This window comes from Rhamphochromis longiceps, linkage group LG1 (assembly GCF_057381845.1).
Source record: "Rhamphochromis longiceps isolate RC_006_pf linkage group LG1, R_longiceps_female_GT1.1, whole genome shotgun sequence".
NCBI classification, from domain to species: domain Eukaryota; kingdom Metazoa; phylum Chordata; class Actinopteri; order Cichliformes; family Cichlidae; genus Rhamphochromis; species Rhamphochromis longiceps.
The window spans coordinates 18,625,501-18,651,793 of record NC_140557.1 but is presented as its reverse complement, the minus strand read 5'-3'; the positions used below and the strand labels follow the sequence as shown (position 1 = coordinate 18,651,793).

Sequence of the window (26,293 nt, the reverse complement as noted above, 5' to 3'; positions counted from 1 at the left end):
ACTTTAAAGTCTATCCTCTGACAGACAGGCAGCCAGTGTAAAGACCTCAGAGCTGGACTGATGTGGTCCACTTTTTTGGTCTTAGTGAGGACTCGAGCAGCAGAGTTCTGAATGAGCTGTAGTTGTCTGACTGATTTTTTTTTTTAGGTAGACCTGTAAAGATGCTGTTACAGTAATCAAGCCTACTAAAAATGAATGCATGGACTAGTTTTTCCAGGTCCTGTTGAGACATCAGATCTTTTATCCTTGAAATATTCTTGAGGTGATAGTAAGCTGACTTTGTTATTGTCTTAATGTGTTTTTCTAAGTTTAGGTCTGCATCCATCACTACACCCAAATTTCTCGCCTGGTTTGTGGTTTTTAGGTGTATAGATTGAAGTTCTCTGGTGACCTGTAATCGTTTTTCTTTGGCGCCAAAGACTATTACCTCAGTTTTGTTTTTGTTTAGCTGGAGAAAATTGTGGCACAACCAGTCATTGATTTCCTCAATGCATTTACCAAGAGCCTTATAATCTGTGCCAGTGGGAGCATGTAAATGTTAAACAGAAGGGGTCCCAAGATCGAACCTTGGGGAACTCCACATGTGATACTTGTCTGCTCAGATGTGAAGTTACCTATTGATACAAAGTATTTCCTGTTTTCTAAGTATGTTTTGAACCAGTTTAGTACAGTTCCTGAAAGACCTGTCCAGTTCTCCAGTCGTTTGAGTAATATGTTGTGGTCAACTGTATCAAATGCTGCACTGAGATCCAGTAAAACTAGGACTGACATTTTTCCACTGTCTGTATTCAGACATATGTCATTAAACACTTTGGTCAGAGCGGTTTCAGTGCTGTGGTTCTGTCTAAAACCTGACTGGAAGGCATCGTAGCAGTTATTCTGTTTTAAGAAGTAATCGAGCTGTTGAGAAACTGCTTTTTCAATGATCTTACTTAAGTGGGAGATTTGAGATCGGCCTGTAGTTTTTCATTTGTGTCTTGTCAAGATTGTCCTTTTTCAGTATAGGTTTTATTACAGCAGTTTTTAGTGATTCTGGAAACACACCTGATAATAAAGAAAAGTTGACGATCTGTAACAGGTCTGACTCCAAAGTCTTTGAGACCCTTTTGAAAAAACTTGTTGGCAGGACATCTAAACAGCAGGAGGAGGAGTTCAGTTGACCTAAGATCTCCTCCAGCTCTTTGCTGTTAATAGGGTGAAACTGTTTGATGGTGTTTAAACAGTTTTTCGGTGGACACAGTACATATCCTGGATCTGCTGTTGATGTACCAATTGCTTGTCTAATCTTTTGGATTTTTTCTGTGAAGAATTTGGCAAAGTCATTGCAGGCCATGGTCGAATGAAGTTCAGCTGCCACTGGCACAGGAGGGTTTGTTAGCCTGTCAACTGTAGAAAATAAGACCCGAGCATTATGGCTGTTTTTAGTGATGATGTCAAAGAAGTAGGACCTTCTTGCACTCCTCAGTTGTAAATTATAATTGTGAAGTTTCTCTTTATAGATGTCACAATGAACCTGGAGGTTTGTTTTTCTCCATCTGCGCTCAGCTTTCCTACACTCTCTTTTTTCATTTTTCACTAGTGTGGAGTTTCTCCAGGGAGACTTTTTCCTTCCAGAGATAACCTTCACCTTAATGGGAGCAATAGATCTAAGGACCTGATGCAAAAATATCGAACTGGGTGTGATGAGACCGTTCTAAACATTTTTAATGACTGAGGAGAAAAACCAGCTCACAGCCCTGATTGTAACTACGCATCCTCCAAAGACCACAGAGCTGTGTAGGAGTTGCTTACAAAGATCAAACGTTGGGTTTTTGTGAGTAGCCTGCAAACAAAGCTTGCATTAAAAGACGAGACCATCTACAAACACGTTCTGAAAATTCGACCATTTCCTTTAATTCAGCAATACGTATGCATGTATATATATTTAAGTAAACGATATACTGCATTCAGAATTGTTGTAGTATTTTGGGGATGTCTACAAATTGAACGTGGCCTCGGTGGCTGGCTGTAGGGGCACTAGAGGAGAGGAGGAGGTTGTGACATCCGGCTCATTACAGCAGCACTTGTATGGTTTGCCCAGCAGGGACGGATCAGACAGGCTGCTGGTAGCTGCTCAGCTTGTAACACTGCATGTCAAATGGCACTCGCACGCAACACAGAGATATGATAGGAACACCTCTCTTTTAAGTGCCATCTGTTCTGTTTTTTCATACAGAGCATGATTTTTTTTATGTTTCATTTGTTTCCACTTTTCCCCAGCCTCCATCCCTCTTACATTTCCTGTCTTGTGCTTTTTAAGGGACCTTGCAGCTAGAAACTGCCTGGTCGCAGAAGGCAACGTGGTGAAGATAAGTGACTTCGGGATGTCCCGTCAGGAAGATGACGGAGTCTACTCTGCAGAAGGCGGTCTCAGACAGATCCCTGTCAAATGGACAGCTCCTGAAGCCCTGAACTATGGTGCATCATTAGTGCCTCTGCCATAATACCACAACCAGACACATTTCTCCTGTTTCTACTGCCAACAGCCAGTTAAATACTCACAAAGAGCTGCGCCTATGCCTTTGCTTACACTGCCCCCTGCTGTTGCTTTCAGGTCGTTATACCACAGAGAGTGACGTCTGGAGCTTTGGCATCTTACTGTGGGAGACCTTCTCCATGGGAATGACCCCCTACACCAGCATGACCAATCAACAGACACGTGAAGAGGTGGAGAAAGGTGAAGACTTCTGAAGTGTTCGTGTTCACGTGACATTCAGGAGAATTCCTGCTGTCATTGTGATTGATTTTGACACTGATACATTTTCTGAGTCTCACGTGTATCAGAAAGCACGTTTACTGCCATCTGACCATCTCTCTCCCTGTTATGCTTCTCTGTGATGTGCTTCAGGGTACCGTATGCCTGCTCCGCACGGCTGCCCCATTGAAATCTCCAGGATTATGAACAGCTGTTGGCAGTATGATCCCAGAAACAGACCATCTTTTAAGAAACTCCGGATCGATCTCAATGCCATATACAGCAAAATTATATAATACACTCTTGTAAGTTGGACGTGTTTTAACATTATTTTTTTGTTAGGTTGTACTTGTTCTTTCTAAAAAATAGGTTGAGATTTAATATGAATATTAAAAGTAAAAATAAAAGGTCTAATTAAAACTTGATAAGTTGTGTAGCATTTCTTTTTAGACTTACTGCTGAAAATGAGCTAAGAAGTGCTGATGTGTGGCCTTGTAGAGCAGAAGCTTGCCAGGTGGGGGCAGCACTTTCATTTCTTCCTTTGTTTCCAGAAGAGTGTCAGCAACTCATTTACAACTTATCTCCTTTTAAAGACATGTAACGAGCTTGCAAACACTTGATTTTCTAAAAATCAGGATCCCAGAAGTTCTAATATAGACAAAAACACAAGTTTAATACCCAGCTGTTACTGTTTCGGCTGGAATAGTCTTGGTTTCCAGCAGTGTACCTAGATTTAACCCCTTCAGCTCTGTACTGTTTGAAATTCTCAGGTGGAAAAAAACAACAGCACAGTTAATGTAAGGAAAATGAATAAGGTGTATTGTTCTCACTGACATAATAGTTAAACATTTTCCCAGAGCTTACTGGTGGTTCATTAGGATTCAAAGCTGCTTGGTGATTCATGCAGTTAAATTACTCCTTTGCCATTTTTTTTGTGTACTTGATCACAGAATTTACAAATATTTTCAGTTAAAAAAAACAAAGCAAAGATTTAGTATTTATAGTTTTCAGTATTTGCAAATTAAAGGCTTTAATTTCAATTAGACATACAATCGTATTTTTGCTAGGTAAAAGGTTCAGAGACATTTGTCACGCTATTATGTGCTGAAACAATCTTCTGACAGTTGTAGCAGGGCATGATTTATTAACTTGGTCCCGGTAGGCAAAACAAAATTGGGCCTGCAGGAACTTGAAGTTTTAGTTTTATATCTCCTTATAATTAGAAAGTGATACTTTTATCTACAGTATTATTCTTATTGTTGTTTCTTTTTGAAGCACTTTGGGCTGCATGTGCACCTGCAGTATAAATAAACCTTTAGCTCAGCAACAGATGAGGTAAAGGTAAAACTCAGCGAAGAGAAGAGAAAACACTGTATCAACGGAAGGCCCCAGCAGCCTGGAAATATTACAGCAAAAGTAAGAGGTTTCAGGTTCACCTGATCCATGTCTAACTATGAACTGTATCAAAAAGGAAAGTTTTAAGCCTGATATCAAACATAGATACTCAAAAGAGATAGAGATTGCTGGAAAATGACACAAGAAATACAAGGGGGATCGCTTTCATTTTTTTTGATTGACCAGCCACAACATCATGAGCAGTCTGCAATGCCAACTTGAACAACCTACCTTTTCTCTATCTGGTAACCATTTAGTGACCAGCAAACCATGCGTAGCACTGTTTATGTCACTACTGAGAGAGACCCGACTCAAAAGTAAGTAAGTTAGATTTCAAGAGAAAGATCACAAAGTGCTGAACAATAAAATGTCAGAGCATTAAAAAGAAGATTTAACCAACCAGAAGTCTAAAAAGCAGGAAAGGATTTTCCTGCTGTTACTTCGCCAAGGAGTTGAATACAGGGAAATCAGTCAAAGAAACAACCTCCCCGGCAGGTGAGGGAGTGACCTCAGCCTGCTCAGTTTTATTACTCTGAGCCCTGGTTACGCCACAGGCAGTAATACCTCTGGTAAATTCTGGTCTCTGACATCCTTTACTACTAGATTCGAGAACACCACTGGCAATGTAGGTAACTGTGGCCACATTTTTTCCCCTCAATAATGGTAACACCAGGAACAGGCAAAGAGGGACATACCCCTGAATCTCCCCACTGTACCAAATCGGGTCAATGCCAAATGACAGAAAGGTGCAGAAAATACCTTATATTCCATACCTCTGAACAGAACAGAATTAACAGGATCAGCTGTCAGAGAAAAAAGAAGAACACAATGAATAGATTTGGACTGGGGGTGTATGTGGCGTGTATCCTGGAGCACATTCCTCTGAAGTTAAGCTGAATGAAAACTGTGACAGAAAAATCTAAACTTGATCTGCAACTGAGAACATTTTGTGTAAAGTTTGACAGCAGCCGCCTTATTACTGTGATGGATAGTAGCAGCTACAACAACGATTATCTTTTCTCCAACAACCTTGAGGGGACCTGACTGCTGAAGAAGCTTTGTCTGATGTTTACCTGCCCGGTCCACCCAAAGTCATGCCTTACCAATTGGTCTGCAATGATTCACTGAGTATCTCGATAAAAAATCCTTAATGCAACAATTTGTTTTGATACTCTAACCTACAACTCTAAGTTGTTTGCATACAGATTCAAGCATTTCATCCACATTTGTGACTAAAAATAGACCTGCAATAGAAATGTATCGGAGGACTGATAACACAGCGGCAGCAGTGAAGATGAGCCTGTCAAAGTTTAACATGGAGCTGTAGTCTGTCTACACAGGGGTAGGAAACATAGGGTGTGGGGGCTAAAATTGGCCCGGCAAAGACTCCAACCCGGCCCAAATTTCACGTTTTTGTGAATCAACAAACTTTGTTTTATAATTACAGGACACTCTGAGCTACTGGAACTTGTTACGTAAGCCCAAAGAGTCATGATGACACATTTCTTTAATTAACTAGAGCAGCATTTCTTTGTTATGTAGAAAAACTCAGAGGCACAGTTGAAATTGAGCTTCCTTTTTCTACTACTAATATATCTCAGGGATTAAATGCTTTTACACTGTTAGACAGGAGGGTCTGTCAAGGTTTCATTAAAATTATTTTGAAGATTTAGATAAAATAATATTTAAAATTGTAAATAAAATATAATATTAAACAAATTGGGATAATATTTACAAATACAAAAATAAAAATATAAAAGCTTTTTTTTTTGGGGGGGGGGGGGGGGGGGGGTTCTGAGTGCCAGTGAAAACAAACACAGGGCGGTGAAACTCTCAACTGCTGACCTGGGGCTGTTAAGCGGAGCACTGACTGATTACTACCTTTAATTATTAACATTAATTAATAATATCTGCATCACCAGAACATGTTTCCTGCAGCAGAAAATGTTCTGAGAACATTCAGCTCTGATAATGTTCACTTCAGAGAATGTTTACTTTTCTTCACTGCAACCACCAAATGGCTTAAGCTTAAACATCTAGAAACACACACGCGCACAAAAACACATGCACATGAACACACACCAAATACACAGCATCCAGCCTCATGCAGAACTCGTGTTTTGTTGCCTTCTACTAATGAAGAAAGCGCTCCAAGGGACAGAGTAAAGACTAACTTGTATTATGCTTTAGTTTACCTTATTTTATTTGACATTACTGTACTTGTAAGTATTTATTTTATATTAAAGAAAATGTTTTGGTTTAAAAAAATAGATTTTTAATTGTGCACGTAAATGACAAGGGTTTTGTTTTTTGACAGATGTTGTAGCTGCAGTTAAACTATTAAAACATTTGTCTTTTTAAAATGGAAACCAATGAAAAGGCTTTTAAAAAAGATGTATTTTTTCTGTTTTGAACATTTATAATCGCTCATTAATAAAAAAAAAAAACTATCTAATCTGATCACGTGAATAATGGATGAAATAATCAAGATCTGCGGCCCTGGTTTCTACTGTATTTAGTTTATGTGTTACAATGTGTTTATGTGCTTACACCACTGCTTCAGATGCAATTTTCTCTCTCTCTCTTTTTTTTTTTTTTTTTTTTTAAAGCTGTTGTTCATTAAAGTATGTGGCAACACCCTCGGGGAGAATTTCTTTGAACTGGTCCAACAGAATGAACTGCTTTGACATCTCCTTGTGTTTCAATCTCAGGAAACTGCAGTTCACCAATTAAATGTATTGGTCAGCAAACAAACACGTTCAACATAAGCTTGCACTTCTGACTTAGCTTCCCGAACAGATAACAGGCACCAGTTCATATGCTTTAAGCAGTGCAGATGTAACTTTAGTCCCCAGCTGTGGTTAGAGAAGAAAATGCTTCTTGACCCTTACCAGTAAAAACACTGGTCTTTTCTGGATCACACTATTGACTAAAGTGCTCAAACAGCACAAAAAGGTAGCAACATCCTTTATAAACGACACTAAAAGTATCAAAAGGATGATCAGCAGAACCTGCGGAAAGTACCCTCGTTCACTAAGTCAAGCCTGTGCATTCATTTTGCATTTCAGCAGAAATGCATGGAACCCAGAAGTTAATTTTAGCTTTTACTCGTCCACCTCTTGGTGCTGAAGAAGAGCTCGGTCTTTACATGCCAGTGCCTGTTCCTCTCACTCGCCTTCCTGCTTGTACTGCAAAAGGCAAGTCACCAAAACTAGACAGAGTGGAACAGAGCTAATCAATGTATGTTTATGAGTACACCGTTCTTATTTTCTGTTAAATGAACTCAAATAATGACTGACTGCACCTTTAAACAAATCAGAAAAATGGCTCAACAGTTCGGACTAACAGATACGACTAACTAAATTTATGTTTAGTGTATTTTGCTATTTGCTGTGAACCTGCTGGTTGAGGTGAGGATTTTCAGTGTCACAGGCTGAACACTATTCAACATCCTGTGTGAAACGGACCCAGATTACTGCCACAATGACAAGAACATTTGACTCCTAGTAGAAAAAAAAACATCCTTGTCTCCTCGCTAAGAGAAGCAGCTCAAAGCAGCCAGAGGGTCAAACTGGCAGCATTCAAGCTTTGTGTGATTTGTTTTGACTTGAGTTCAGTAGCCTATAAACTCCATGTGGGTGGGTTTGTTTTTATTTTCTGGCTTGTGGAATTCAGTACTTAATTATTTAAATTTAAGGGCAGGAAGTAAATGTTTGAAAGGCTGTTTTATCATCTTCATAAGTAGCTCTTTTTTTAAAGAAAAGAAAACATCTTCCTACTTTCTTTGGTTCTACCCTACAACCCACGACAATAAACACAGGCCTCAGAAAAAATTTAGCGCACGTTCTTTAGATACTTATCATCCACAGCTGCCATTTTTCATTAATATCACTATGTTACCAGTGAATCAATAAAAAAGAAACAGAAATGCATCCAAATAAATGTTAAAATATTCAAATTAATTACAGTATGCTGCTTAAAGACATCATCATTACAAAGTAATTAAGCCGATGATGATGGCCTGTTTTACTGCAGAAGAATAAAATGTTTAGCTTCAATTTATAAAATATTTATTATGGGTTTGCTGTTTGCCTCCTTGAGGATTAATGACCTGAAAACATGGTGGCACTGATCCACCGTTTTGTTTTCTGCCATCTGAAATGACATGGGATTTATTTGGATTATTTGCCTGGAGAAGGACTTGTTTGCTGTGCGAGTTTCTGGTGTTTTCTGTGATTCTACCTCAGTTCAACCGCCCGTTTTTAACCTCACAAGTGCGAGCTGTTTGACTTGTACACATAACTGCACTTGTACACTACATAATTTACAAAGGGAACCTAGACAAAAGCTACTGTTGCTTGATTCTGTAGAAATATGAGCTTAAAAAACCTCAGAGGTACCATTTATTGTTCGTGACTGTTGCATAAGAACAAACCCCATCGAATCTGTTGCAAAGGTTTTGTTGGGACAAGGCAAGTCACATTGTTTAGTGCCACATGACTACCAGTTTGGGTGTGTTATGTCATGAAGAGGTGAAGCTCAGCTGTGACCCTGAAGCTATTGTGTTTCACTGAAATGGCTAAAATCAATGTCTATTCTCTGAATGATAATTTGAGCTGTTTTCAGCACTATCTTCATTTTCTTTCTTTAAGCTTTGTTGATTATGGATAAAACATGAAATTGTGGATAATCTAGATGAAGTTGCAGGGCTTCATGAACATTGTCCACTAGTGTCCACTTGTTTTAAAAAATGTTGTTTAACTTTTGCATCATTATTCAAACTTTATTTCTGCTTCTTTTGCTCTGATAAACAAATAGATATCTGCTAAACAGAAGGTCACAGATTTACAGTTTCTTCAAGGTCAGAATGTAGCAGAGTAAAAGTGTGGGTAGGAATGCAGTCGTGAAAAAAATATCGTACATACAGAGTGAGAAAAATATGTTGGCACAACTTAATTTCTAAGATGAAAAATATTTGTGGTTAGTAAGGCGTGGTGTACATTACTTAACAGTCATCCACCCGAGGCCATTTTGTAATTGAAACCTCACCGGTTGAACATGTTCTGTAGCTTCTAGTTATCACATGAGTGTCTTGTGATGTTCAGGCCTGTTTTCATATTTTCTTTTTTTGGCTCCAAGGTAACAAAACCTATATGACTGCATGCATAGTGCACAAAACTTTCCACTGAAAAGCAAAAACAAAACAAACAATAGGCAAGTCAGTAATTTACCCCCCTCTAACATCTCTGATTTTCAAATGTAGGCCCAGCTGTTACAACGCCTGAAAGCACTGTTGTTACATATCTGATGTCTTCACGAGTTATTACACAAATCCAGTGAGAATAAACCTGGAATAAGCGGCTTTGTTGGTGCAGTTTTCAGATTGTGACTAATGTCCGTATAAAATAAATTTGAACTGATATTACAGGCAGTTTCCGAATGCTTGCCAAGAATACAGTGAAAATATGGCTGCCGGCGGAGCTCCCGGGCACGTCACTGCAACCCCCCCTGGCTTACGCTCCGTGGCTGCTGAGTGAGCCCTCATCTGGGACTCTCCTCAGCTCTTTCTGGGATGTTTCTGGGACAGTGGCGCGGCTGCCCCTCTGTTGGTCTTCTTTGGTCTCTTGTGTTCTGGGGGCCTCTGGATGTCTGGAGTTTTGATCTCCTCCATACCTGCTTCATGCCCTGGTGGACGGGGCTGTGGCCCCCCACACCCTCTAACAGATCATTACATGAAGGAACCTTTTAAAAACAAGTGCGTTCATGCTCACAGGTGTACACACGGGTGCTCACACATACAAACTACACCCTTTTTGGCTCCTACCTCAAAGCACACTGTGCACTGTCGATCTTACGTGCTGCACAATAATGTTTAACATTTAGTATTTACTGTTATATTCCCATAGATCATCATGTTGTTGTTTATTCTATTGCTCTAGTCTTCTTCTGCTTGTTTTCTTTCTCAACAGGTGATCCAGGAAAAGAAGAAGAGAAAAAAAAAAAAAAGGACACAAAGACAAAGGTGATGAAGCAGATTTTCATTGTCTTTTCTCTCTTTTTTTCTACTTTCCCTCTCCTTCTGTTAACTTTCTTCTGAACTTTTCTTCTTGTTTTTCTTTCCCGTCCCCGAGTCTAGTCTGGCCTGATTACAATAACTTAGAATAAAAATAACTAATAAAGATCAAATAAACTATGACAATCAAGTGGACCAGTATAGCAAAAGGCCCACTTGGGAAAGTAAATCTGTTGGGCATTTTTTTCTTGGCCTTCAGACAATAATTCTGATTGCTACAGTGCCAGACAGGACACACAAAAAAGTAATGAATCTTCGGTAATACTGCATTAAATCTGCCGTTAATGATTGTTGAGATAGTTGTAGTACACCCTTTCTTATAATTTTGGTATTACTATCCAGACACGTCTGGAGAGAGACAGACACATGCTGCTGTTTGCAGATATTTCATAACCAGTTCTGCGGTCCAGCCTGCTGCTCTTGAAGCGTAATACTGAAAAAGTATAGTAAGGGTAGCATTAGTAAGTGACCAGGTAATTCCATTCAGTTCAGTTTTATGTATATAGCATTAAATCACATAAACAGTTGCTTTAAGGGACTTTATATTGTAAATGAAAGCGGGAAGGACAGATCATTCATGTACATGGATTTGCTAGCAAACATCAGCTTTCCCTCCAATGGCAGACTGCTAATCTTAGCTAGCTAGCAAAGGGAAGACAAATCAACCGATTGACAAAAAAATCACACATTAAACTCGACACACAACTGCGACAACGTCACTTTACTGCACTTTGCTGCAGAACACGTCACACTATTAAAAAGACAGTTGTGATTATGGAAAGTAACCAGTGGACTTTATCTAAGGGTCTGCATCCTAGCTTCAATTCCCAAACAGCAAGACACATTTCTCTGTGACACCCAAATTTAACAACATCATATTAAGGGTTAAAGACAATAGAAACATTTTGGGTCCACTTTTGGGGAGCTGTAAGGTCCTCCATGTTTTTTGCAGTTATTGATTGTTAAAAATTAGGTCAGAGAACAGACAAAAGTATACCAACTTTTCTTTAATGAATATCAGCTTAACTGTCTTGATCAGAATATGCTTAAATTTTTTTGGGTACAACAAAATAGGAGAAGAAAATGCTGGAAAAAGTTTAATGCTGAAAAAAGTTTTATGCTCTCAAGTATGAATAGTGATGGAAATGAAATAAAGTAACGAAGAATCAAACTGCTAAGAGAGCAATGGTTTACAGATTATTGAGAATAACTGAGTGAATTTTAATCAAATTAAGGCAAGAGGAGAAAAAATATACATGCATGACACAAACAGGAAATGGCAGCAAGAACAAATGCACAAAGCTATTTAACCACCTCATGTAAATACGAAACCTCTACTGTGTGCAATGTTACCAGTGTCACCTGACTCTTGTTATGAGTGGTATTCAGTAACTCTGTGCATCGCTACTGCTCAGATCTACAACAGGAACATGTATATACCTGTGTATATATATATATACATGTAAAGAAAAAAAAGAAAACACAGTTACAGAAGGAAGATTAACAGGTTGAAACAACTAAAAACATTTAGGTGGACTCGACAAGACTGAGAGAAAAACTATCCAACAACTTTTTCTAATTTCTAAAAAAGTTCAGATGCATAATTGTTTCGCTATTAGTTTTGTGGATTGTTTGTGGGGAAAAATGGCATTAATGTACTGAGTATAACTGAAAATCAAAAATGTATGTATGCCTATAACAGGCAGCAAAAGAGGCTCTAACATATAGAAGCAAATGAGAGATGCAGCAGAAAATCCTGTGCATAAGTCTTTAGCCAGGTGTGGCAGGGCTTTAAAAACAAACTTCACCGAGAAACATTCTTACTTCTCCCAATGCCATCATGCTGCCACATTAGATCTCAGTTTATGACTACGTAAACTGGCAGATTGACACAGATACTTTGCCAGTGACTGTACAGAGCTGTGTAAGTCTTGAACCACCCCTCATTATTCATACTATGCTTCCAAGGAGCCAGACTTTCCTGTAATAAGATTTTAAATCAGTCTTGAGCAATAGTTCTCGAGCCTTTCTGAAGCTCTTTCAATGGTTTTCTTGGGACACTGTGTGCTTTTTCATTTGTTTTCACTCCAGTCCTTGTACTTGCCCATTTTCGGATTAATGTTAAGTTGTTAAGCCACTTAAATCAGTTATATTATTCATTCAAACATAACAAGGGCACCTAACTTAACTGATAAATCAGTGTTGTGTTGACACATGACAGAAAACAGAGGAAAGAACCAACTCTAACTTGTATTTGTATGCACATTATTGTTAGCATCCTGCCACAAATTTCTTTAGCCAAATCTACGAATAATTCTAAAAATAACAGTGTGACAGAAAAAGTTTTTGCATCAACAAAGTGATTACTTAAAAAGCTATTGGCACAAAACTTGATAGATCTCAGTCTGGTGTGCAGCATGTCCTTAAAACATTTGAGGTAACTGAACACTAGGGGTGCAACGATACACAAAATTCACAGTTGGTTCGATACTTTGGTGTCACGGTTCGATATTTTTTCGATACAAAGAAAAAATGTTCATGCTTTTTTAATTTGTCATTTATTAAAATTATAAATATATATTTTAACTCAAACGTACAGTTTTTAAATTTAATGTTGCTGAAACAACAAAGGGATAAAATAAATATATCTGATCGAGAAATCACTCATCTTTGGAAAAGAGAGTTTATTACAGAGAAATGGGCTCTTTCCAAAATAAAAGCTATACTATACGCTTCTTCTGGGCTATATTCTCAGCAGCATATTAAACATATCAGGTCCCCATAAGGAGAATCATGTGCTAACGGCTGTCTAAATGACTCGGGTAAAGTTTGTAGCATGCCTGCTTGTTGTTTTTGTCTGCTTCCACTTGTCTTTGCACTAGGATGCTGGCGTAAATGTGCAGTCATATTCATTTTGTTCCCACTAGTGCTGTCAGCGTTAATCTGAAATGACGTTAACGCCACAACACGGCAAATCACGGTTAACGAGCTACCGCGGATAGCCCCGTGTGTGGGGCTGGACGGCGTCAACACGTTAACGAGGTAACTGCGCTAACGCAGTAGTTCCCACCAATGTAATTGAGCATTGCGTGGCACATCCGACACACTGTTTTACTTTTGTCCATGATGCGCTTACCTTCAGGGTCATACTTCACATGAAGACCAAAATGGTTCCAAACACCAGATCTGAATGAGGGTGGGGGAGGTTCAATTTGCCATGTTGCAACGAGCTTAGCTTCTGTCTTGCTAGCTTGCGCTGCGCTCAGTGGATCTGCGCTTGACAGTGCAGCCTAGGCGGAGTAGTCGAACGCAGATCCACTGAGCTCTCAACACAGACAGCATGGTCAGAAGAAAAGTTGATAAAATAAATTAAAAATTTTGTATTGTTCGATACATATGCGTACCGAACCGAAAGCACTGTATCGAACGGTTCAATATCGATACGAGTATCGTTGCACCCCTACTCAACAAATAGAGGAGAAAAGATCTGAATGATGATTATGGTCTTTCAGTTGATCCATATAATTTTCACTGAAAAAGGTCTTAATGGAAGACCTACTCAAGATTTTTGTACAGTGCTGTGTAGCTAAATCTCGTAAACGATGTGCATACAATGATTTGCTTATAAAAGGGACTTCTTTTTCTGTTTTCCATGCACTGTAATTGTAACAATTAAAGATGAAAAATTAGTATAAAACTAGTATAAAAGATTTTAAGAAATGCATAAAAAAGATAAACGTACTAAAACCGGAGCTGAATGGTTTAGGTGGTATGTAAGCTCTCCAAACAAAGGGTGTTAAAAAGTTAACTAAAGATCCAGAAATTCAAAATGAAAACACAAACAATAGGGTTAACTTAGTTTGACGGTGATGACAGTAGAACATTGAGCACAAATCTGCAGCTATAAAATGTTTAATTCCACTGAACTTTGTTTAATGTCCTAGTGTAGAGTTTCAATTTCCAAATCATTCAGGAAATCAATCACTTCTAGACTAGAACTGTTTGAAGAAATGACGTAGAAGACAGTGATTGACTGAATGCCTTGAGGACACAGAACAGATCCCAATTTCTCCTCAGTAGAAACAGTCATAGTCATAAAATCTGGACAAAGCAGTAGACACTGGATACATTCTTTTCTTAAACTCATTGAAGTTAATATGTTTCCAATTATTTAGCTGTTTTTTATTTGAATTTCAAAAATTAAATTAATTTAATCAAATTATTCAAACAATCAAAATCAAATCAAATCTAAATCTAGTGTTTTAGCAACATGCAAAAAGCAACACATTCTGCAACCCAAATCCTGATGTAAAGACACCCATGGAAGCAGCTTATCCCATCAATAATGCGGTAGTGTGTGCCCAGTTTAGCTCAATCACCTGTGAGGCTGTGTGACTAACCTGCATGTGCTTTGACCAGAAGTCGCATGATGGACCACGTGAGAGACAAAGATGCTGTCTGACAAAGTAAAACTCTTGTCTGTTCTAAAATGCTTCTACAGGTAATCTGCATGTCAGATCATCTACAGGATTGTCCTGTAGGTTTCTGTCAGAGCCGACTGCCTGACGCAGTCCTATCGCTGCGACATCTTGCGCGCTGTTGCTGTACATACCTGACAAGTTGTATAAAATTCCTTTCAGTTTTGTCACTCTCCTCCAGGTCAACCTTCACAATCAATGGGCAATCAACGTGACTGACACTTTATTTTCTTTAGAAAAGCTGCGCTATTAAGATTAATTTCATATGATGAACTCGTCTTTCATAAATCTGTAACAGAATACACAAAAGAAATATGCTGTAAACCCGAGAAGAGTGATGACACGATAAAGAGGAAATGACAGAAATCAGTCATGTGAGGAGAAAACAATTTTTTGATGCCTTTGTGCTGATAGGATTGATTGCTGATGTTTTCGATATGGAAAGTTCTTATGAAAACTATGGAAAAAGAAAAGGACACTTACAAGAGCATGATCATTTAAAGGAAATCAGTAAAGTGTTGGAACTTGACCATTTCAGAGCACCTTGATGTTGTTTCATCAAGCCTCATTAGACAGAGTATCCCTGTCTTCCCTCAGTGTGTGTTTTACTGATTGTGATGGAGAGCACTGTTTAAAACTGTTGAGATTTGATATTCTTAATGCCACAGCTCATGATTGAGATCATTTCCATACTCTTAAAATCATTTGCAGAGCCCTTATGTGTCATTTAGTGCTGTGCGTGGCATGCTCAGGTGTGGACTTAGGGGCGGAACTGAACTTAAAACCAGTTTTATTGCTGGACTTAAAGGAAAAATACAATCTAGGAAACATGGAACCCAGAATGGAATTAATAATCAACTAGGAGAATAAAACGCAAAGAAGACACACCACATGATGGGAGATTGCAACAATGAACTAAGGAAACTGAACGCTTAAATACACACATGAGGCAATCATGGAGCTGGCACACAAAGGGACACAGCTGAACTAAATCAGGGAAATGAGACAGAGCAACCTGAACATGATGCACAAAGGGCGAGAGACTATCAAAATAAGACAGGAAGGCTCACAACACCTCTGTACTGATTTACATTGACCGTGTCAGCAACAATTCTTCTCAGAGCAAAACAGAACTGGATCATCTCATTTAGGGCACAAGTTTTCAGTCTTAGATCATTATCTTGGTGTAAGCTACACACTAAGTGTCGAGAGTATAGCGAAGTATGACTTCCAGATCTCTGTAGAACATTGCCGGTGCTTTTAACATTACTGAAATCACCAATGTGCATTCATCTTTGTTAATTTGCATAACTGCAAATTTGCTGCTGTTTGCAAATGTCAACAGTAAGTTATGACCTGCAGAACGTCCGTGATCATGTACTGGGCTGATACTGTTTCCTGTGACACTAGTGTGATGGTTCTCAACCTTTTTCTGACAAGTCCCCCATCAGCAGCAACAAAGGTCACACCTCTGCCCACACCCCAGTTTTTACCCATCATAGCCATAATCACAACCTAGTTTTATGCCATATTTTCCCCATAGCTATATGCCCCACTAAACACAGTTTACAGTCCTTTTTACTGATTTGTTTGCAAGTGATCTAAATATAGGTATTGCTTTTGTCAGTTTTTCTTTTGAAACATGAGACAGTTGAAACCCCCTGTCAATGAAGCTCCTGTCTTCTGTGTCCTAACAATAACTCTTTCAAAGTTGACTTCTTCTGCTTGTCATTTTGATTCAATGATATTGGATGGTACCATTCAGTGCACTGAACTGACACTCATTTGTGTCATTAGCATTAGCATTTGCTACACAGATGTGTTTAAATGCAAACATGCATTTAAACACAGTATATAACGCAAAAACAGAGGTTACAATCTAATGGGCTTAAAATTCTTATTTGGTATGTCTCTAGTAGCACGATCAGCTCTCTTGGGCAAGCTTTCTTTTAATTTCTTTAGGTAGTCTTCAGAAATAACTCTTCAGGCAAGTTGGGGGACATTCAAAGGGCATCTTTGGACATTGGCTGCCTTCTCTTCTGTTCCCTGTCAAATAGATCCCACACTGCTTCAGTAATGTTGAGGTCCAGACTCTGGGGAGGCCAATCCATGACTGATGATGATACATTGTGTGTGTGTGTGTGTGTGTGTGTGTGTGTGTGTGTGTGTGTGTGTGTGTTTAAGGCAATGTCTAATAAAGAAATAGAAGACAATTGAAAAACTTTGTTTGAATAGTTGCGGTGCACTGATCTGCTTCTACCTTACCTGCTGATTGACAGGAGCTCTTAATATCTCTACTGGGATCACTTAGGAGCTCTCTGTCGTCAATGCTGAACATGTGACACCAATTGACTACAGCATTTCTGAAATAACTTCATCAGATAAAATCTGAAACCTCTGTACTGTTCCTCTGTCACATGTTTGAACATATTTCTAGGCAACATTGTATAATTTTTCCATCAACTATGCTGAATGATAATGGCTTTACAGATACACGATTGTGCCAACTGAAATACTCCATGTGGACTTTTTCTTTCCATCATAGACTAAAGACGGCATGATCACTGCAGCATTCATTCATGAAAACATGGCTGCCTTTTGCCTTAGCGCATTTCGGTTAGGCTGTGACAGGGCTTCAAAATTAAACTTCACTGAGAGACATTATTACTTAATGCCACCCTGCTGCCAGTTAAGATCCCTGTGTGCGACAATGTCAGCTAGCAGTCTTGACAAGGAAAGGATAATTTGCCAGTCGTCCCTCATTTCTTTATATTGTGCTAGGAAATTATTTTATTTCTCGAAATATGTGCAAACGTGCATGTTTTGCTATTTTTCAGTTAAACAAATGGTAGCAGACTCCTAATAACAAAGTGCCTAAATATATAGCTTTTCATCCCCAGAGTCAGGTGCTTTTTTTATGCTTGAGTTATAGATAAGCGTCAAACAGATTAACAAACCAACACAATTAAAACAAAAAACAAAATAACATAAAAACATGGAAATGGTCAGGACTTCAAATTAATGCTGCGACTACATAACCAAAACACACACACACACACACACACACACACACACACACACACACACATACACACATACACACATACATATATGTGTATATCATAAACTGCTGCTTGCTCAAAATACAGATTGTTGTTGTTTCTTCTTACTCGGATAAAGCAATAAAGTAAAAGGTTTTTGGTATGTGGAATTTTTTTTAGCCTTTATGAACTACATGCTCAACTTACATATTGAAGCCTTACTTTAGATTTGATTGAATTAGTTTTATTCCACATCAAAACAGAGCACTGTATAAGGATACATATGCAATGCAGTGTGTTACAGCGCAAGCACCCTCAAAACATTACGATATGACGACTTATACACCTAAATGAAAGAAATTTCCTTCCAATATTTTGTACTTGACTTATGATGCAAGGAAGGTAAATTGTCTATGAGGCCTGTTAAGCTCTATACAAATAATGTCTCATGTGTTGCTGGAGGATATAAATGTGATTATATGATTGCTCAGGGCATTACATAACGAGTTGAAGAAGGTGGATTATCTTTGAAGAGAGAAACCAGATACAATCAAGAATGTTGCATGTGTCACTCAAGTGCAAGAGAGCTTCTACCCAGCACATGATGAGTCCTTAAACTGGAATCTCTTTGATGAGATAATCACCAAAACGTGGAAACACAGTGAGAACAAAACGTATCCAGATACTGTAAGCATTAGACATGTGAGGCACTGAGGGGACAACAGTCAGCAGCACCCTTTACTCACTGTAAAACAGTGAGCAAAGCATCACATACACAAAACTAACAAAAGCATTGTAGGTGGCTTTATGCAGATTTACAGACTAAATATTAGAGTGCTGATGTTTAATCTTGCATGTCAAGGATGTGGGCAGTGCACAGAGGAAGGTGGTTTGCATTGCTTTAGTCAGCTCGGCCGCGTAAAATTGATGTTCAAGTATAAAACTGGGAACAGGCTGTGTTTGCTCACTTCATCCCAAGAAAGCAGACACTGTTTCAAAGAGCAGTAAAGGGCATGGCAGATATGGTGCTGTTACATAAAATAAAAAATTGTAAAAGAAATTTTAAAAAAAGAATTTGGTAAAAAAAGAATCCTAAATTGAGTATGAATCTCTACAATGTAGTATAACCCTTACTGACAAGTGTGTTCACCTGACGCCAGTTTCATGCCTGGACAGAGCACACGGCTGTCACACATAACTGATTTTCAGTGCAGCATTAAATAAGCAGTAGTATTCTTTATTCCGGCTGCAAATATAGCTTCTGGTGTAATATTTACTGTTTTTAACCCATTGGACAACTTTGATATAATGGCATTTTAAGAAGTCATACTGGGTTAGTATAGTGATGCAATCTGATTATTTCCTGCTGCCTGTTCTAGGAATAACGTCCCCTACTTTTAACAGGAAGAGCAGAGCAGCAGGTAAGGAGTGGTTTAGCTCATGAAAGATAACACGAGCACACACCTTGCTTGTGAGTGGTAGAGAGAGTCACACCCCCTCCCAAAGTTCACAATATATAAGATGCTGACAGCCAGCTTGAAGTCACAGCTGAGTGAGGACCCTACCTGAGGAGCGATCAGAGCATCGTCAGAAGAAAGTCATCAAGATGGGAAACTGCTGTGAAAGAGCTGGAAATTTCTTCGGCCCGCAGAACAACACCTATATACGTGTTAGTTTACCGGCTGTTTGCTTCGTCTGGCAGATTGCTATGGTTATTCTCTTTGGAGTTTTTATCCGGTATGACGAGGAATCGGATGAAAAAGGATGGCATGAGTTCAAAAGGAGTCATAACATCACCAGCAACATTGAGAATGACTTCTACTTCAGATATCCAAGTAAGTACAACAACAGACAGCCTTTAAGAAATCTCTTTTTTATTTTCAAGTGCATTTGCTACTTGTAGCATATGCATGCTAAACGTAGCTCGGACATGCATGCATGCACTTTTGGGATACATGTATGTGTGAATAAATAAAAGTGCCGTGTTTTCTCGCTTAATGCTGTGAAAGCAGACACTGTTGTCTGAGATCTTTGGCAGTTTCCACTGATGTCTAAGGGATGACGGTGAATTCCTCCCCCACCAATATTTACAACAACAATAATGATAATAATCATTTTTACTGAATACTTTTACAGAAGGTATCTTTTTTTTTGTATGCCACAGGGGGAAAAAAGCTGGAAATAGTAATAAAAGATAATGATGGCAATGATGATAATAATAAAACATACTTTTTTCAGGCTTATGTGCGGTAATGTGGCAGTACTTAACTACTGAAAATGTTGTAATGTGCAATGTCCCTGAGAAACTAACAGATTGTCTTCCCAGTGATCTACGTGCTGACATCCTTAAAGAAGAGTTTACATTAAACTGGAAATATTAATATAACTTAAAAAAAAGAAATAAAGTGTTAAACAACATTTCAGACTCCTTCTGTTTTACTCAATATTAATAATAATAAAAGGCAGGTGGGATCGCAAAAACACTGAAATTTTTTTTTTTAAATCTCTGCAGGCTTCCAGGACGTCCATGTCATGATCTTTGTAGGCTTCGGCTTTCTCATGACTTTCCTGAAGCGCTACAGCTTCGGTGGCGTGGGATTTAACTTTCTAATCGCCGCCTTTGGTCTACAGTGGGCTCTCCTCATGCAAGGTTGGTTCCACAGTTTGGACCCCGTCACTGGAAAAATCACCATCGGAATTGAGAGGTAAGTGCCATCGCTCCTTGGTGAGTTATGTAATTCAAAAATGAAACCACATTCTTTAACTTGTAAATGTTAATAACCGGCTTGAACTGTGGTTGCTTTCCTTCAGTCTGATTAACGCTGACTTCTGCTGTGCTGGATCTCTGATCGCCTACGGGGCTCTCCTGGGGAAAGTAAGCCCTGTCCAGCTGATGATTGTCACCTTATTTGGTGTCACACTTTTTGCTGTGGAGGAATACATCATCCTTGACCTCTTTCATGTGAGTCTCGGCAGCCACATTAAAAATTTGAACTTTCCTTCAGAGTTTAAAAATTGTATTGTGGGGATTTGCAGTTCTGTTTTTCTGCCCATTTAAAAAAGCGTAATTATTTTCACAGTGCAGAGATGCTGGTGGCTCCATGGTCATTCACACCTTTGGAGGGTACTATGGTTTGGCCATCTCCTGGGTGCTGTACCGACCAAACCTGAACTTAAGTAAACGTCTCAATGGGTCTGTCTACCACTCTGATCTGTTTGCTATGATTGGTGAGTAAATGGAAAATTACAGAGTTTGCCAAACTCTGTATTTTGTTTAACCCACCTAACATGTGTCCTTGCCTTTCTTACACCTTGCAGGTGCACTGTTCCTGTGGATGTTCTGGCCCAGTTTTAACTCGGCCATCACAAACCACGGTGCTGGACAGCATAGAACAGTCATCAACACTTACCTTTCCCTCGCTGCCTGTGTTCTTACCACTTTCGCCATCTCCAGTATGGGTCAAAAGAAAGGAAAATTAGACATGGTATGGCACACAAAGGGAAATGATACAGAAGCTTATGAAATCGACTTATTTATGAACGCTAATGTTCCACTTTTATCTGACAGGTACATATCCAGAATGCCTCTCTGGCTGCTGGGGTTGCAATGGGGACATCAGCAGAGTTTATGATCACTCCTTACGGTTCAATCATTGTGGGTTTCTGCTGTGGTATCATCTCCACCTTTGGGTACTTATATGTCACGGTGAGTGATGCCATTCTTTAACCCCCTAGCTTCTGTTCTGAGAGATTTTTGTGTTCTGGTGTTATCATAGGAAAAACAAAGAAAGAAGCAGTGACATGCAAAAACTGCTGTGCGGAAATCAGGAGTCTGATAAGAACAATGAGGAAGAATTTTAAGAGCAGTCACTGCATGGTTTTAATATTAAGTATAGGATGAATACTTTACAATAAATGGAAGCAAGGTGTGGTGACTGTGAAATTGATGCCATCCAATTGACAAATTGATGAATAAAAGATCACTGACACAGGCTATTAGTAAAAAAAAAAAAAAGACTGCTAATTAGTTGTGACTTTATTTTTCTCAGCCCTTTTTGGAGAAAAGGCTCAAGCTCCAGGATACATGTGGCATCCACAACTTGCATGCCGTGCCAGGGATGCTCGGTGGCTTCGTAGGTGCCATAGTTGCTGCAGCAGCTACTGAAGAGGTCTATGGCAAAGAGGGGTGAGTGACAAACGCTAATACACATAAAACTTGGAATTCAAAAACTGACCAGACCTGTTTACTGACTACTTCTAGGGATCCACACGCCCAGTTATTCAGCCTCCTTTTTTGAAAGACTCACATTAACTATGCAGTGACATTTGAACTTTCTACTTCAGTTATGATTAGTGCTGTCAGCGTTAATCTCACTAAAATGACGTTAACGGAGAGTTGCCGCGTTAATGCGGTTATTTTTTAGCGAGATTAACGCTGACAGCACAAGTTGTGATGTGTTGAAAATGCACCGAAATTCAAGAGTTGTTGTTTGTTTGTTGTTGTTGTTGTTTTTTTCCTGTGCAGGCTGGTCGAGACATTTGGCTTGAGTGGCAAGTTTGAAAACAGGAGTATGTCAACGCAGGGAGCCTACCAGGCTGCTGGCACATGTGTAGCAATTGCATTTGGACTGGTTGGAGGAGTCTGTGTTGGTGAGTTTCATAACATCATTTTCGCTTTCACTTGGAAAGATTTATTTCTTTTTTAAAGAACTCCATGAAGTATTTAAAAACAACATTTATGCAGAATTTTAAGAAAACTAGATAAAATGAAAATCAGGAAAGGCTATTGTGACTATTTTTGAGACACCTTTTTTTATTTTTTTTATTTTTTTTAAGTATAAAATTTACAGTGAACAATGCTATGATAGGCAAGGATAATGTAAGTAACAAATCTTAATGATATAATATTCTCTTTTTAAAGGTTTCATCCTGAGGTTTCCCCTCTGGGGAGATCCTGCTGATGACTTTTGCTTTGATGATGAAGCGTACTGGGAGGTGAGACTGCACTAGATGGTGTTCTTGCCCTTTGACTATGCAGGCCTTTAAATACTGGTTCATTTTGGTTCGCTTTCTGATTTCATCTTTTGGTTCCAGCTTCCTGAGGATGAAGAGACAATCCCTCCTGTTTTGGAATACAACAACCACATGATAAACAAGCACCAAGACACGTAAGCTCAGAAACTTTAACTGTCCTCCTTACTTACCACTTCCTCCTCCTCATGAAATTCTTGTTAACTCATTTTCCTCTTTTCTTTCACAGACATGAGTCACAATTCTCTCTGGAGGAAAGTTAGAGACTTGCAGCAGGAGTCCAGTCCCCTTTATATCCTCATGAACTTTATGCAGCTGATAAACATGAACTGATGAAGGAGCTTTGGAAAATAAGCCACATGAAAATGTTTTAATATACAAGTATTGTTTTGCACAATTTATGTCTCATGTAGTTGCCTATTATCAACTATTAGAAGCTTTAAGTTAAAACAACATAAAATAATCAGTAAATGTCCAATTCAACAAAATATTATTTGGAATCAAGGTTTTTAAAGCTGCTGGAGCTTCAAACTGTTCTCAAAATGTTGATTTTTACCTTCACTTTGGAAGCAACATATATCATTCTGACTTCAGAATGCCAAGTACATGTAAAAGATAATCTGTCTATAAGCTAATTATGCACTGAGGAATATTATTGTGCAGCCAAAACTGTAATAACAAAGACAAATTGTGTATTGTTATTAGTTGAATTATTTCTATAAAATAATTTATAGCTTTTTAACTATATGCCGCTATGTACATATAGTTCAACAATTAGTTTGCTGCATAAATTGCAGATTGCCTCTTTAGAAGTTTTAATTATAGTAACTATGATACAACCTCTAGCAATTTGGTTGCTGTTGAATGTTACCTCCAATAAAGAATGTAAGATTGTATGTAAGAACTTGCTTGATTTACTTCTGGCATATTATGGATTCAGTTTATTGGATAAACTGATGCGGTAAGGGAATCAATGCTAATATAACATTTGTGTGACGAATGAAACATGATTGTTGTTATTTTTAGCTTGTGAGAAATGTTCTAGATCTTGAAGACTCATCTGCTTGATCGTTTTACAGGATTTCAACTCCACTAAATGTACTGAACTATCTTAAAATGTGATTTAATAACACAAAGGTGCTTAGATTATTTAGACTTAACACTTATTGGAAATGGTGTGACCAAAAAATATTAAAGAAGCTTGTGTCAGTTTGATGGAATGAAAACAAACTGCTTTCCCAGTGTGCTGAGTGAAGAAATGCACAGCTCTCTAAATTAGTTTCAACATTGTTGATCATTACAACCTTTGTGAGCGGAATAGTTTTAGGTCAGTATTACGAACAAAATGAAAAATTAATGTATTTTCAGTAGAAAACAATAAGAATTTCTTTACTATTCGCATGTCTAAATAACCTCTAGGCAAATATGTGCCGTCCAATTTGTATTATGATAAGTAATCATTGCCAAGTGAATATAAAGTCAGAATGAGCTCACCCAAATCAATAAATGACTGGAGCTGCAAGTTTTTTTTCAGTCTTCTTTTAGATGAAGTTAAGAAACGTTTAGATACAGCCACACCATGTCATGTAAAGCCCACTGCGTCCAGAAAGCACATGGCCTTCTGGAATATGGGGATTTTCACAAGGCAGATTCTCACTCAACAAAATAACTATGTAGAGTATTTTAGTAATATTCCTTAATAAAGTATCTCAACTGCATTTATTCTTGACCATCAGCTGGTATACCAACTAGCCAGTATCTATGTTTATGTGCTGTAAGAAGGATACTGGTATTTTGTGTGTTTTGCAGTTATATTAACATATTTTTTCATAGCTTTATTTATATTTCAGCCACTTGTAGGCCTAAAAAATATGAAAACAAAAAGAAGATGCACATTCTCTGTCATATAGGCCTGCATGAATAAACAAAGTTTGCATTGCACGGTCAGATTTCACCCGTCCCTTTCTTCTTTAAATGTGAAGTGGTGTCGGAATTTCCAAGTAAGAAATGCATTTCTGCCGGTGCACTGCTGGCTCTGTTGTGCTGGCTTCGGGTACGTTCTGTAACTGATGGCGCCAACATTATTAGGATGCTTACATTAGAGCCTCTTATTGCGTGTTTGTTTGGGTGTCTGGCAATGCATAGAATTACTGAAATTAGAGAGGGGATAGCCTAACATAGGAATCAGGAAAATACTGTAGTATAATTCATGTATTTCAACAAAGTATTCTACTTATCACCTATTTAAACGGTAACTGTAACGAAATACAGTTACCAAAATACTCATATTTTATATTTCAATACGCTGGTACACGTATTCCATAAAATGCCCATGACTTGTGACTCTCAAGCTGTTTGGGCAAAGAGCCATTGCAAGGTTGAGTGATAAACAATATGACCCTTATTTCACTTCGAATGTTAATTAAAAAATGTGGATTGATTAGTGTAGCCACAAGGCAGCTTCTCACTCAACAAAATAACTGTTACAAATATTCTAGCCAGTGGCGGTCCTAGCCAGTTTGGCGCCCTGGGCGAAACTCCCTCTGCCGCCCCCCCCCACACACACACACACAAAACATATTAAGGATTGTACATTAATATAAAACTGTTGTGTACACACACACACACACACACACACACACACACACACACACACACACATATGAAGAGAGAGAGAGTATGCATAGTATGCAAACGGCTACCAAACAACCATCATAATTCGTCATACAATGAGAACAGGACGAATCAACAATTGACAATGACTAATTAATATTAAAATCTGTAACATAATGTATTGTTTGGAGTTTAGTCTGTTACTGTTGCTATTTTTACCATTTTGTCTTGGAGCAACTGTAACTCACATAGTTTCCTTAGGGATTAATAAAGTGTTCTGATTGTTGCAGGATGACCTGCCATTATCCAATGACACATCTGCATACCTGTATCTTTTGCTCGTTTCTCCTCCTCTTCTTTTCTATTTTTTCTAAACTGAGGACTTGATGGCTTTGAACTTTTCTTGTCCATCTTCCATTGGTTTTAATTTTGCACTCCAGTATGAACACCCACCCCCCAACTCGAAGGTCACCACAACATAATCTATCACACCTACACCTTAGTTCACAGATTCACTTTGTCTAGGGTGCATTTCTGAGATTTCACACAACCCAGGATTCAAATCATGAATACATAATGGGCTTGGATTTACATTATGAATGAAATGTGCTCTATTTGGAAGCAGCCGACCCCTCCTCCCCTTTCAACGGCTTGTGTGTGAGACTTTAAATCATCAAACTTTAAATTTTAAATTGTTATTGTATATATATATGTATACGTATACGTATATATATATGTATACGTATATATATATGTATACGTATACGTATATATATATGTATACGTATACGTATATATATATGTATACGTGTATATATATATGTATACGTGTATATATATGTATACGTGTATATATATATGTATACGTGTATATATATATGTATACGTGTATATATATATGTATACGTGTATATATATATGTATACGT

At 38.3% G+C, this 26,293-nt stretch overlaps 2 protein-coding genes across 3 annotated transcripts in view; both read left to right on the top strand.

Annotated features, from left to right (window-relative positions):
* The window catches only part of fes (FES proto-oncogene, tyrosine kinase), a 31,249-nt gene extending 28,103 nt beyond the window's left edge, over positions 1–3,146 (top strand). For both annotated transcript variants that reach the window (XM_085401095.1, XM_085401087.1), the window contains 3 exons: positions 2,300–2,457; positions 2,594–2,716; positions 2,888–3,146. In XM_085401095.1, coding sequence (XP_085257221.1) covers positions 2,300–2,457; positions 2,594–2,716; positions 2,888–3,030 — 424 coding nt within the window. In that variant the 3' untranslated portion in view covers positions 3,031–3,146. The remainder of the gene's footprint in view (positions 1–2,299; positions 2,458–2,593; positions 2,717–2,887) is intronic.
* Positions 3,147–19,257: 16,111 nt separating this feature from the next.
* On the top strand, positions 19,258–24,245 carry LOC146678577 (ammonium transporter Rh type C 2-like). The gene is made up of 11 exons (XM_085401081.1): positions 19,258–19,556; positions 20,234–20,426; positions 20,533–20,683; positions 20,802–20,949; positions 21,040–21,206; positions 21,290–21,427; positions 21,771–21,907; positions 22,247–22,371; positions 22,643–22,716; positions 22,816–22,889; positions 22,982–24,245. Exons 1-11 carry the CDS (start codon positions 19,328–19,330, stop codon positions 23,013–23,015), a joined length of 1,470 nt encoding a protein of 489 aa, XP_085257207.1. The 5' UTR covers positions 19,258–19,327; the 3' UTR covers positions 23,016–24,245.
* Positions 24,246–26,293: the final 2,048 nt, after the last annotated feature.

Excerpts from the sequence above, each read along its gene's own strand:
- LOC146678577 (XM_085401081.1), top strand. The coding sequence starts at position 19,328 with ATGGGAAACTGCTGTGAAAGAGCTGGAAATTTCTTCGGCCCGCAGAAC. Across the intron at positions 21,207-21,289 it reads AGAAAGGAAAATTAGACATG|GTACATATCCAGAATGCCTC; the intron begins GTATGGCACACA and ends TTTATCTGACAG. Across the intron at positions 21,428-21,770 it reads TTGGGTACTTATATGTCACG|CCCTTTTTGGAGAAAAGGCT; the intron begins GTGAGTGATGCC and ends TATTTTTCTCAG.